The sequence below is a fragment of the Vulpes lagopus genome, chromosome 9, assembly GCF_018345385.1.
Source record: "Vulpes lagopus strain Blue_001 chromosome 9, ASM1834538v1, whole genome shotgun sequence".
Taxonomy (NCBI): domain Eukaryota; kingdom Metazoa; phylum Chordata; class Mammalia; order Carnivora; family Canidae; genus Vulpes; species Vulpes lagopus.
This window is the reverse complement of record NC_054832.1, coordinates 79686717-79701466: the sequence shown is the minus strand read 5'-3', so window position 1 is coordinate 79701466 and position 14750 is coordinate 79686717. Positions and strand designations below refer to the sequence as shown.

Below are 14750 nucleotides of genomic sequence, written 5' to 3'. Positions count from 1 at the left end.
TTGAAATAAATCAAGAAGAGCATGTTTTCATTCAAAATCTTTCTAATACCAATTGCTCTATGATTCATTTATGAAAGCAGAAAGCTTTTTATAGTTTTAAATTAAGCATGTTATTCATCTTTCCTTTTCTGTTTTGTTTTACTTTAGACATATAATTACAACATTACAAATCACTGACAAACTATTTCCAACTTCAACTCAAAGTGAAATTATTTTTAAACAATTTAAACAGTCTAGAATATTTAATTTCTATTTTCAGTAAGAATTATTTTAGGTGTTATGTGGGAAAATGATAAATGAACAGTATTTTATTAAAAATCTCCCCTTTGCAACACTTATTTTCCTTTTTTTTTTTAACACTTATTTTCCTAATATAGTTTCTAACTTCTAAATTACCAAAAGTCACTAGTGTACTTAATATGAAATTTCAAAACTAAAAATACAGATGAATTTCTACTCATTTAAAATGTTGATTCTGATCACAAACACTTGAAAAATATCTAAATATTAAGAGTATCAGATTTTCAAAAAGATTAACTTTGAATTCCTGACACAATGTTTAATATTTTTTTTAAAAGTGTCAAGTTAGATTCTGTTCCAAAACGGAAAATGTACACCTGCACCCTGATGTTTCTAGCAACAATGTCCACAATGGCCAAACTGTGGAAGGAGCCTCGGTGTCCATCGAAAGATGATGGATAAAGAAGATGTGGTCTATGTATACAATGGAATATTACTCAGCCATTAGAAATGACAAATACCCACCATTTGCTTCGACGTGGAAGGAACTGGAGGGTATTATGCTGAGTGAAATAAGTCAATCGGAGAAGGACAAACATTATATGGTCTCATTCATTTGGGGAATATAAATAATAGTGAAAGGGAATAATGGGGAAAGGAGGAAAAATAAGTGGGAAATATCAGAAAGGGAGACAGAACATGGAAGACTCCTAACTCAGGGAAACGAACTAGGGGTGGTGGAAGAGGAGGTTGGCGGGGGGTGGTGGAAGGGGAGGTGGGCGGGGGGTGGGGGTGACTGGGTGGCGGGTACTGAGGTGGGCACTTGACGGAATGAGCACTGGGTGTTATTCTGTATGTTGGCAAATTGAACACCAATAAAAAATAAATTTATTATTAAAAAAAAAAAAAACGGAAAATGTGCTTAACAAATCAGGCTAGAACATTTTCCCAACTAGTAGTAAATTATCCAGATTGCATGGGTATAGTCAAAGCATTTCATTAGGCAAAATACTATTCTTAGTAATCTTACTTGAAAATATATAAATCACATACAAGTGCAAATACCAGAATATATTACGATCTTTATACACTCAAATTAAAGTACAAATACATCTACAGAGGTAAATTTATTTTAAAGGAATCTTTACCTGTTAGGAGATTTTTGTTTATTTGTCCTCCTAGAAAGCCAAGCATTTGTACTACTCTAGTCCTTATTTCTTCTAAAGACAGTGCTTCATTCTGGAAATTTGAACAATGATATATATGTGATGATAAGAGAGTTAAAAATTAAGAGAATTATGAGAGGAAAAAATAAACTGTTTTATAACCCTCTCCGTTATTAATGTCTCTCAATAGTTCATTAATATCCTACACAATACTGCTGTTAATATTATTGCAAATTCATGAAAAGAAGTCACATCTCCTATAATTTTGTAATCAGATATCCAAGTTCCAAAGTATTGGCAGGACCCTTCACCCTTAAAGAATACTGAGGTTCCCCAAAGAACTTTTGTTTAAAGTGGGCCATGTTTATTAATATTTATCTTACTAGAGGTTAAAACCTTGGCATGATTGGGTATTATTGTATTTTAAAATACAAAACCCATTACATGTTAACAAATAACATAGTTTAAGGAAAAGTATGTTTTCCAAAAAGAATTAAAAACCTCAGGAAACTGACACTTTCACATTTGTATAAATCTCTTTACTGTCTGGATCATTAAAAAACAACTAGGCTGATATGCTGTTTGGGCCATACTTGGAAGAGAGAGCAGCATTTTAATAGTCTTTAGATAACCATGGTTATTCTTTGATACTACTCTAAAACTGAACAAATACTAATTTCTTAAATATTAGTCACAATGTGGAATCTGAAACCTTACCAATGAATTTTACATAATCTGCTATATTAAAATCACTGGCCTATCTTGCACTTTGAGTGGATTTTTCTATCCATACATGATTTGGTAACATAATGTACTGGTCATCTGAAAATATTGGTTTACTGGGTTATGCAGATCTTCCAAATGTTCCCACATTTCATTATATATGCAAAAAAAATCACATTCATTAATATCACCAATCTCTTCAGAAAAATTTTTAAGTATTAAGAAGCTGTCAAGCTCATGATGACGGTTTCAAGTTTTCTAAAATTTAATTTGTGTTTATAAAACTTGAATTTTGCCATTGGCAACAAATACTCTCAAATGTTTTCTTTGAAGTGACAGGCTCACTCTATTTTAGATAAAATCTCTGCCTAATCCTAAATAGCCACAGTTTGTCTTGTCAGTTGTTCTTTAAAGTGAAGATAGTATTCATGAAAAGAGTGGCTACATGAGTTCACAGCTCAAAGCATCACAAAAGTGTTTTTCCTGAAGACAACTGTCACACTGCACTATGCAGCAGACTGCTTTATGTATACTTCCTGTTTCATCACACAGAACATTAAAAAGACAAGTTCAAGGATCAAGATTTAATGAAGTGCTAAGGAACCAACAGTGGTACTGATCATTACACCATAGTGCAAATGTGAATGAGTAAAAATTAAAAATAGTTTTGGCCTCATACTCTGGAATCCACAGGGTTCTTTACTTCAAGAACCACTCTTTTAGAGAATAAGGGATTGTGTATCTGTAAAGAAATTTTATTTGCAAAACTCGAGATATACTCAAGTAATTTTATCTTGCTTTATTTATATGTAATAACATAATTTAAATATATTTGAGAGCCATTTCCAGTTCTATGCAGTCTTTCAATCAAAAGCTGTCAAAGATAATGAGGTGGAAAGAATTTACCCTAAACTTGCATTATCAGTTCTAGAAATTAAAAGGTTTTCAAATTTTAGTTTTTACTTAATACCTGAAAAATACCTATTTTCTCTATACTGTTTTCTCTTTATTTTTTCCAATATGCCACATCTCAAAAACCTCAAGAAATCGTCACCAAAAAAACACAAAAACTGGCATGAATAAAACTTGACAAAATGATGTATTTTAAATTTAATATGTAAAAGAATCAATCTTACATATCCGTATCAAAATTCTGATTGCTTAAATATGAAACATACTTTTTACTATCCACTAAATACATCTGAGAAGCAAACAAGAAAATAAGATCAAGACAATTTTTATAGCAAAAAATATATTGAAATTATTTGTGTTATAACATATAAGAATAACATTTTAAACTAAGATACCAAAAAAAAAAAAAAAAAAAAAACTAAGATACCTAACTTTTCATAAGCATTAGAATCTTATCTCTGCATTGTTTAAGGTAAAGAAAATACAAGGGTTTTCTTACTGATGAAGTGTTCTTTGTCTTTTTCAGATGCTTTAACACAACTTGGTTAAATCCTTTCTGGGCAGCCTGAGAAAGTGCTGACACTTCCCAATTATTCTTGGTCTCATCTATCAACAGTAAACAAAAATCAATTTTAAATAGCATTCACTCATATTTTTGATACATACCTGGAAGAACACACAATATTGCTAAAAAGAGGCATTAAAATCCTAATTTTAATTATGGTTAGAATATTAAGTTTCTACAAAAAAAGAAGTTATAGTGGTTGCCCTGGTTTTAAATATCATTGTCTACTAAAAGAAACATGGTTCCTTGGAGAAGTGACTAACTTCAGAGATTGGGCAGACCTGTATTTCTAAGAGGAGCCTGAATCACCATGTAGTTCCAGAAGTAAGGAGCTGCTTGAAGAAAAGCAGCCAGCCCCCGTTCTTTACATGAAAGCTAAATCTGGAACAATCTGAGCTTCAAAATTAATAATAATAAAAGATTAGAACCATTGGAAAAGTTAGAATCCATAAGTCCCTACTAACAAAAATAAATCTGAAAAAAAAGTTACTTCTTACAGTAGAATGCCAAGTAGTATAAAGGAATGATGGAGTTGGAGAATCACTATTTTGCAACCATCATAGCATTAATCGATTCAGGAAGAATAATCAAAGGACACTAAAACTATTATGGTGAAAACTCAATGAAGAGCAAGAATACTTACAGCTGTAAAGTATCTCCTTATAATTTTTTTTAAATGATCATAAACTCAGAGAAAACTTTAAAATATGGTACAAAACTTTTCTTTCCTGAACCACTTAAGAGTAAGTTACCAACATGATGCCCCACTACCCCTGAATACTTTAGTGTGTTTCCTGCAAGGACATTGTCCTATGTGACAGCCACACCAACTATCCAAATCCAGACACTCATCTTGACACATGGCCCACAATTAATCTCAGCCCCATTTAGATTCCAGCAATCATCCTAATGTCTTTAGTTCAGAAGCACATGTACTATTTAGTTGTCCTGTTTTTTTTTAGTATCCTTTAAACTGAAACAGTTCTCTCGTCTTCCCTTGAATTTCATAATTGGAACACTTAAAAAGTTATATGCCAGGAATTTTGTATACTGTCCCTCTATTTGGATTTGTCTAATGTTTTCTCATGATTAGATTCAGGTTATAGAAGCCAACTGTAACATTTTACTAGTTCTTTTATTACTATTGGTTAAATAAAATCTTTGACACATGTACACTTTATACGAGTCTGGAGTCACAATTTCGAAGCTATAAAGTTATTTTTCACTAGTTCTGGAGATGCCCAGTGGGCTGACAGAGCTAGGTCAGCTGCTCTGCTGGAAGATACCTCATGGATGGTTTAATCCCAGCACATCTTTTCTTGGCTCCAGGAATGAATCCCAAACAAAACTTTACCTCTGCCATTTGCCTAGTTCTCCTCTCTACAATTTTGTTCTTTTGGTTTGCCCAATAAACTAGTCTCCATGGGTGGGAGGAATAACTAAGAATATGCTTGTCATCTGGTGACCTCTTATGTACAGATGTTAGAGACCTACTCTCTGATGGGCCAGAGATGAAAAGAGGATCGGGGTTTTCTTTGCTTGTTTTTGTTTCGTTTTTTGGGGGGGTTTTCTTTGAACTCAAATTAGTTCAGAATTTCAGATACTGGAAAAAAACAGCTCTCTTTTCCAATATCTGGATTGGTTAGTGTTTTGTCTTGCTTTTGTATCTCTTGAGCTATGACTCAGATCGCAGAACTGAAGCAATATGCTCTTTACCAGTTACTGTATCTATGTACCTGAACTGACAAAGACCTTTACTTCTCCCTCTGCGTATAATGTTCTCCTACATTTGGAGGGTATTAATAGATTAGATTAATAGATTAGATAATAGATTAGACTAGCTCTTCAAAGAGCTCTGTTGTTTTATACAGGTAAAATGAATGTTCTGCTACTTCTGTGAAAATGCTTTCAGCATTAACCATAATGCTTTAAATGTTCCATACTTTAAAAAGAAATCTTAGAAAAACTAAAACATCTGAGGAATCCATATTACATAATAAGGCACATTTAAAAAAAAAAATAAGGCACATTTTTGGTAAATGAGACAAGTTTAATAATTTTGGTTTAAACTTAAAATTTTTTTTCTATCAGTGTTAAGTATAATACAAGTATACATATTATTCTACTTGGATATACTTATCCAGGCTTACCAAGTCAGTATGCTAACATATTACTCAAATACTTTTTATTGCAGTATAAGATACATAACATAAAATGTATTCTTTTAACCAATTAAGTGGTATTAATAACAGCCACAATGTTACCTAACCATCACCACCACCCACCTCCAGAACTTTTTCATCATCACAAACAGTCCTACCTTTTACTTTATGAAAAATGTCATAAATTTGCATTCAACTAAACTAAATCATTGGGCAACCCCGGTGGCTCAGCAGTTTAGCACCGCCTTCAGCCCAGGGTGTGATCCTGGAGACCCAGGATTGAGTCTCGCTTCAGGCTCCCTGCATGGAGCCTGCTTCTCCCTCTGCCTGTGTCTTTGCCTCTCTGTCTCTCATGCATAAATAAATAAAATCTTTAAAATAAACTAAATCATGATTTGGACAAACTTTTTATTTCTCTAGTATTATACTTTGTAGCACAAAACCTGTTAATTTCTAAGCTCTAGAGGTAACCTGAAACCTTGGATTGAGCAAATTAATAGAAAATCATTGCACACCCAGATAATTTCTCAGTAAAATAAAATCTGAAACAGATCATTAAGCATAATTTTTAAGTTCATCTGCTTTTTGTTTTTATAGAATGTAACAAGGCACAACCGTGGGATCATGCTAAATAACGAATGTGTTGGATAAGGATACATGTGGCTGCAGACAATGGTGACATATGCTCACAAGCTCTGTGAGTCTGAGAAAGTTTGTGAGTGTGGAAGACAATTCTCAATTATCCATCCAAGTTTTCTTAGTAAAAAAAAATGTTTGTAATGAGTTGTATGCAATGAGCTGTTGAAGCTACCATAGCAGCAATACTGCAGAAATTCAATTCTGGGTGTGCTCTTGCTTTTCAAGGAAGAAAAGTAGTTTTCTCATAAACTCAGGCTTCTCAGTGTGGACAGCTTTTTACAGTTGGGACTTAGTAGAACCTGCACAGATCTTTGCTTATGTGGATTAGAACCAGCAATAATTACCATATTAAAAGTGAAAACTATTTAAGACCTACTGACTTGAAGATCATGCTAACATGCATAACATCTAAGATGTATTACTTAGTATTACTTTGAAAAAGTCTTGATTTCATGAAGTCCTTCAGGGAAAACAATTTAAGGTTGTGCTTATGTTTGGTGTTTTGTCCTTGCCTGAGGTGACAGAAGAAAATATTGCTTAATGTCCAAGAATTTACTGCTTACGTTTACTTTTAGGCATTTTATGAATTCAGATCTTACACTTAGGTCTCTAATTCATTTTGAGATTATTTTTGTATATGGTCCAGTTTCATTCTCTTACATATAGCTCTCTGGTTTTCCCAATACCATTTAAGAGACCATCCTTTCCCATTGTGTATTCTTACCTTAGTGTAGGTTAAATGACCACATATATGTGGGTTTATTTCTGGGCCCTCCATTCTATTTCACTGATCTATGTGTGTGTGTTTGTGCCATACAATACTGTTCGATTACCAACGCTTTGTAGTACGATTTGAAATCTGGGAGTGTGATATCTCCAGCTTTGTCTTTCTTGCCCAAGATGGCTTTGGCTATTTGGGGTCTTTTGTGGTTCAAACAAATTTTGGGATTCTATTCTGTGAAAAATGCTATTCGTATTTTGATAGAGACTGCATTGAATTTGTACAGACTTAAATAGTATAGCCATTTTAACAATATTAATTCTTCCAATACATGAGCAGGGTATATCTTTCCATTTGCCATCTTCAATTTCTTTCAACATCTTAGTTTTCAGAGTACAGGTTTTTTACCTCTTTGGTTAAATTTACTCAGATATTTTATTCTTTTTGATGCAATTGTAAATGGAATTTTCTTAATTCCTTACATTCTTTATTGGTGTACAGAAATGCAACAGATTTCTGCATATTCATTTCGTATCCTGTAACTTTACTGAATTTATGGATAATGTGTGTTTTTTTTTTTAGTGGCATCTTTAGGGTTTTCTATTATCTGCAAATAGTTACAATTATACATGTTTTATTTCTTCCTTACCAGTCTAGATGCCTTTTATTTTTTTATCTGATTACTATGTCTAAGACTTCAGTACCATGCTGAATAAAAGTGGTGAGAGCTGACATCTGTCTTGTTGCTCTTAGAGGAAAAGCTTTCAGCTTTCTCCCAGAATATGTTAGCTATGAGCCTGTCATACATAGATTTATCATGTATGTTTGTTCCCTCTATACCCACTTTATTGAGATTTTTTTTGTCATAAACGGATGCTGAATTATGTCAGATGCTTCTTCTGCATCTATTAAGAGGAACATATTTTTATCCTTCATTTTATCAATGTGGTATATCACACTGATTTGTAAACGTTGAATTATCCTTGCATCCCTGGAATAAATCCTACTTGATCACTGTATATGAATCTTTTAGTGTATTGTTGAATTTAGTTTGCTAACATTTTAATGAAAATTTTTGCATCTATGTTCATTAGGGATGTTGACCTGTAATTTTCTTCTTTTGTAGTGTCTGATTGTGGTATTAAAGAAATGCTGGCCTTGGAGAATTAATCTGAAAGCATTTCTTTACTTTTTTAAATAGTTTGAGGATAGATATTAACTTTTCTTTAAATGTGTGGAAGAATTCACCTATGAAGCCATCTGGTCCTGGACTTTTGTTAAGGGTTTTTTAATTACTGATTCAATGTCATTACCAGTAATAGGTCTGTTCTGGTTTTCCAGTTCTTCCTAATTCAGTCTTGGATGACTGCATGTTACTAAAAAGTATCTATTTCTACTAGGTTATCCAATTATTAGCATGTAATTATTTGTAGCAGTCTCAATAACCCCTCGTATTTTCATGGTATCAGGTGGGGCTTCTCTTTCATTTCTGATTTTATTTGGTCTCTCTCCTTTCTCTTGGTGAGTCTAGCTAAAGGTTTATCCATTCCTTTTAATGAGTCCAAAGAACCAGCTCTTAGCTTCATTGATCTTTTCTATTGTTTTTTTGTCTCTATTTCTGTTCTGATCTTTATTTCCTTCCTTCTACTAACTTTGTGTTTTGTCATTTTCTAGTTCCTTTAGATGTAAGGTTAGATTGAGATTTTTCTTATTTCCTGAGGATGCCCTATACTGCTATCTTTGTCTTAAAATTGCTTTTACTGTGTCCCAGAGACTTTGGAATGTTATGCTTCCATTTTCATTTGACTCAAAGTATTTTTTTAATTTTCTCTTTGCTTTCTACCTTGACTCATTAGTTGTTTAATCAGCATGTTGTTCAGCATCCACTTGTTTGTTTGTTCCAGTTCTTTTCCCTTCTGGTTGATTTCTAGTTTCATACTACTATGGTCAGAAAAGAGGGCTGATATAACTCCAGTCTTCTTATATTTACTGAGACTTGTTTTTGGCCTAACACATGATTTGTCCTACAGAATGTCCTAGAGAATGTTCCACAAGCAATTGAAAAGAATACATATTCTGCTGGTTTGGGATAGAATGTTCCGTATATATCTACTAAGTCCATCTGATCCAATGTGTCATTTAAGGCCAGTTTCCTTATTTGTTTTTTGTCTGAATGATTTATCCATTAGGGTAAGTAGGGTCCACTACTATTACTGTTTTACTGCCAATTTCTCCCTTTATCTGTAAATCTTTGCTTTACACATTTTTAGGTGTTCCTATGTTGGGTGCACAGTTATTTTCAATTGTTAACGGCCCTTGTTAGATTGGTTCCTTTGAGGTTATGTAATGAGCCTGTCTCTTGTTACAGTCTTTGTTTTAAGGCTATTTTGTCTCACATTTTAGAAAAAAAAAGTCAACACAAAATAATAAATAAAATTTTTTAAAAAAATAAAATTTCAAATGAAAAAATGGTCTATTTTGTCCAATATAAGTACTGCTACCCTGGCTTTTCTTTTTTCTTCATTTCCAGTTGCATGAAATATCTTTCCATCTTTTCACTTTCAGTCTGTATGTGTCTTTTTGTCTTTTGGTCTAAAGTGAGTTATTAGGTGGGCAGCCCCGGTTGGCGCAGCGGTTTAGCACCGCCTGCAGCCTAGGGCATGATCCTGGAGACCCTGATAGAGTCTCACGTCAGGCTCTCTGCATGGTGCCTGCTTCTCCCTCTGCCTCTGTCTCTATGAATAAATTAAAAAAAAAAAAATCTTTAAAGTGAGTCATTAGGGATCCCTGGGTGGCTCAGCAGTTCAGCGCCTGCCTTCAGCCCAGAGTGTGATCCTGGAGTCCCAAGGATAAAGTCCCACATCCGGCTCCCTGCATGGAGCCTGCTTCTCCCTCTGCCTGTATCTCTGCCTCTCTCTCTCTGTGTCTCTCCTATGAATAAATAAATAAAATCTTTCAAAAAATAAAAAATAAAGTGAGTCATTATAGGCAGCATACTGATGGATCTTGTTTAGTTTTTTACATCTATTCACCCTCTATCTTCTGACTGGAGCATTAGTCCATTTACATGCAAAGTAATTATTGATAGGTATTTCGTTCATTATTCTCTGGTTGCATTATAGTTCTTTTCCCTTGTGAACTGATGACTTTTCAGTGTTATATTTGGGCTCTTTTTTCTTTATTTTTTGTGTATTATAGGTTTTTGAATTGTGGTTGACATGAGGTTCATATAGAACACCCTATATACACATAGCCATTTATTTTATTTTTTTATTTTTTATTTTTTTTTAATTTTTATTTATTTATGATAGTCACAGAGAGAGAGAGAGGCAGAGACACAGGCAGAGGGAGAAGCAGGCTCCATGCACCGGGAGCCCGATGTGGGACTCGATCCTGGGTCTCCAGGATCGCGCCCTGGGCCAAAGGCAGGCACCAAACCGCTGCGCCACTCAGGGATCCCCTAGCCATTTATTTTAAATTGATGGTCACTAGGGGCACCTGGGTGGCTCAGTCAGTCAAGCATCTTGCCTTGGGCTCAGGTCATGATCTCAGGGTCCTAGGATTGAGTCCCATGTTGGGCTCCCACATCAACAGGGAGTCTGCTTCTCCCTCTCCCTCTGCATCCTCCCCCTGGCTCATGCTCTCTCTCAAATAAACAAAATCTTTAAAAAAAAAATTGAGTCACACTTAAGATTGAACATACTCTAAAAGTATCTAAAATTACTCTCCCGTTTTTTTTTTTTTTTTTTTTAACGATTTTACCCATCCATTCACAAAAGAGACAGAGAGAGATAGAGGCATTGACACAGGCAGGAGAAGGTGGCTCCATGCAGGCAGCCCAACGCGGGACTCAATCCCAGATCTCCAGGATCACATCCTGGGCTGAAGGCGGCGCTAAACTGCTGAGCCACCAGGGCTGGCCCACCCACCCATGTTTTTTAATTTAATATTTTCCATCTCTTTATTTTGCATATCCTTTAATTATTGTAAATATCACTGATTTACTATTTTTGTTTTCTAACCTTCATATTAGCTTAAAAAGTGATTAATCCCTACCTTCAAAAGGTATTTACCTTTACTAGTGAGATTTGTATTTTTACAAATTGTTACTAATTAATGCCTTTGCTCTTCAATTTAAAGAAGTTCCTTTAACATTTCTGGAAAGGCATGTTTAATGGTAATAAACTCCTTTAGTTTTTGTTTGTCTGGGAAACTTTCCTTTAATTCTGAATGATAACTTCACTGGGAAGAGTATTCTTGATTGCAGGGTTTGTTTATCATTCATCACTTTAAATATATCATGCCACTCTCTCCTGGCCTCCAAAGTTCCTGCTGAAAAATCAGCTCATAGACTTATGAAGTTTTCCTTCTATATAATTATTTGCTTTTCTCTTGCAGCTTTTAAGATTTGATCTTTATTTTTTGCCAGTTTAATTATATGGCTTGCTATGGACCTCTCTGAGTTCATCTTGTTTAGAATTCTTTGTGCTTCCTGAACCTGGATCTGTTTCCTTCCCCAGGTTAGGAAAGTTTTCAACCATTATTTATTCAAGTAAAATTTCTGCCCCTTTGTCTACTTCTTCTGGACTCCCATAGTGCCTATGTTAGTATGCTTGATGTTGTCCCAAAGAGCCCTTAAACTATCCTTATTTTTAAAACTTCATTTTTTGGGGTGCCTAGGTGGCTGAGTTGTTTAAGAGTCTGCCTTCAGCTCACGTCATAATCCCAGGGTCCTAGGACTGAGCCCCGCATCAGGCTCTCTGATGTGGAACCTGGTTCCCCCTCTCCTCCCTGCTCGTGCTCTCTATCTCTGTGACTACCTCTGTGTCTCTCTCAAATAAATAAAATCTTAAAAAAAAAAAAAAGAATAAAAATTCATTTTTCTTCTCCTGTCATTTTCCTATTTCATTTGAGTCATTTCCACAATCCTGTCCTTTAGATCACTGATCCATTCCTCTGGATCATCTTATCTGCTGACTGTGAAGCCCGGTTATGACTATTCTGGATGTACTGGTGGTCAGGCTGCCCCCACAGGCAGGAGCTTATGGTGGATAGGCAGTCCTGGCTGAGGCTGCCCACAGGGGAGTGGCAGGGTTGCAGCCACCTGGGGGTGGGGAGCACTAGCCCCAGCCAAGGTCACTTGCTAGTACAGTGGAATGGGTACCATTTTGGAAGGATGCCTGCCAAGGTGGGCAGATTGCACAGGGCTGGTGCCAGGAAGATAGAGTGTCAGACCTAGCATCCATCAACACTTCCATTCCCAGAGAAAGTTCCTACATAGCCCTGCCCCTCCAGCACACTAAAATCAGTCACTAAATCAGTTTTCTCTTCCTGTATTTGTAATTGCCTTATCTAACAAAAAGAAACCTAGCTTCCATTAACCTTTATTTATTTGATCAATCCCCCATATGTCACCTTCCGCACCCTCATGCCCTATAAGGCTGCCCAACATGTGGGGGCCCTCCCAACCCTGCTTCAGGTCTGACACCCATGCCAGGCTCCCCTCAGGGCTGTCCTCCTCATGTTACTAGGGAACACCACTGCTACCTTAACACCTAACTTCCTCTGTACAACCTAAAGATCTTAGGACTGAATACTTTAGGAAGAGGAGAGGAAGAGGATTTCAAATGACTGATTCTCACAAAGGGAAAATAGTCACTTTAGAAAAAGAAGGAGCAGAAATTCACTAACCAAATAGTCAAAATGAACATGATTGGTAATGGCACCAAATACCATCATGATGTTGTGAGGAGGCCACCCACACATCAGTTATGGGTGTTTCTCCGCAAACAGCACAACTGAATCCCATTATGAGAAAACATCAGACAGACTCACATTGAAAACAACTGTCCTATAATCTTCAAAAATGTCAACATCATGAAAACTAAGCAAGGCTAAAGAGCTACTCACATTCAAGAATGCTAAGGCATTTTAACTATTAAGTGCAACACATGGTTCTAGATTGAATTCTGGACCATGAAAAATAAAAGTATAAAAGAAATTAATGGGACAACTGAGAAATCTATATATGGATTACAGATTAGAAAAGAATGTATCTTTGTTATTTTTTCTTATTTTGATAATGATACCATGATTGTGTAAAATAATATTCTCACTCTTAAGAAACATACTGAGGGGTACCTTGGTGGCTCAGTTGGTTAAGCATCCAACTCTTGGTTTTGGCTCAGGTCATGATCTCAAGAGTCGTGGGGTCAAGCCCCATGTCAGGCTCCACACTCATGCTCACTCACTCTCTTTTAAATAAAAAAAAATATTAAAAGAAAGAAAGAAAGAAAGAAAAATACACATTGCAACATTTAGGTTGTCCATAGTGCCTGCAGCTTACTCACAAAGGGTTCAGAAAAAAATGTTATATATAAACACACACATACACACACACACATTATCTCACAATACAAGAAGAGCACATATAACAATAAAGCAAAGGGGACAAAGCCTTACTTGTGGAATCTGGGTAAAGAGTATATAGGAGTGTCTGTCACTCCTCATGCAACTGTCCTCAAAGTTTGATAACATTTTAAATAAAATGTTACTAAAAAATAGTCGTTGTCTTTAAGATTATGGATTTTCTTTTGTTATTTAATTTTACCTACTGTTTTTTTCCTATTTTCTAATTATCTAGAGTACATGTATTTATGAATAGATAAATCCTTTGCTTAAAAGAATCAAAGTATCTTCCCTTATTAAAATTTTTTTTTTAATTTTTATTTATTTATGATAGGCACACAGTGAGAGAGAGAGGCAGAGACACAGGCAGAGGGAGAATCAGGCTCCATGCACCGGGAGCCCGACGTGGGATTCGATCCCGGGTCTACCAGGATAGCGCCCCGGGCCAAAGGGAGGCGCCAAACCGCTGCACCACCCAGGGATCCCCCTTATTAAAATTTAGATGAAAAAATCTTTTCCTTCCTTTTTAAAAAGATTTTTATTAAAAAAAAAAGGTTTTTATTTATTTGAGAGAGAGAGACAGAGAGAGCACAAGCAGGGGGAGTGGCAGAGGGAGAGAAGAAGTAGACTCCCCGCTGAGCAGGGAACCTGATGCAGGACTAGATCTCAGAATCCTGGGATCATGACCTAAGCAGAAGTCAGACACTTCACCAACCAAGCCATCCAGGTACCCCAAAAGAAACATAAATTTTTTCAATGAGCTAATAGAACTAAATTCCAGAAAACAAAAAGTATACCATTTGCTACTAGATATATTCATTCTTTTAAACTAAGTCCATGTATTTTTAGTGATTTATTCAAAAAGCAGCAATCTTTATATAAAGTGAATTTTAATTTTTTTAAAATTTTTATTTTATTTATTTATGATAGGCACATAGTGAGAGGAGAGAGAGGCAGAGACATAGGCAGAGGGAGAAGCAGGCTCCTTGCACTGGGAGCCCGACGTGGGATTCGATCCCGGGTCTCCAGGATCGTGCCCTGGGCCAAAGGCAGGCGCTAAACCGCTGTGCCACCCAGGGATCCCAATATATAAAGTGAATTTTAAAAGCCTAAGTAAGCTATAAACATTAACTAGCATATATATATATATAATATATATATTATATATATAAAATAAATTTTTTGGTCTCTAAATAATGCTTGTTACTGCTAGC

The 14750-nt window shown here is 35.4% G+C and overlaps 1 protein-coding gene across 4 annotated transcripts in view; it reads right to left on the bottom strand.

The window, feature by feature from the left end:
- Positions 1–14750, bottom strand: part of PRKDC (protein kinase, DNA-activated, catalytic subunit) — a 206530-nt gene that overhangs the window by 168402 nt on the left and 23378 nt on the right. For all 4 annotated transcript variants that reach the window (XM_041769223.1, XM_041769224.1, XM_041769225.1 and 1 more), the window contains 2 exons: positions 3541–3647; positions 1389–1479 (listed from right to left, as the gene is read on the bottom strand). In XM_041769223.1, the coding sequence (XP_041625157.1) occupies positions 1389–1479; positions 3541–3647 (198 nt within the window). The remainder of the gene's footprint in view (positions 1–1388; positions 1480–3540; positions 3648–14750) is intronic.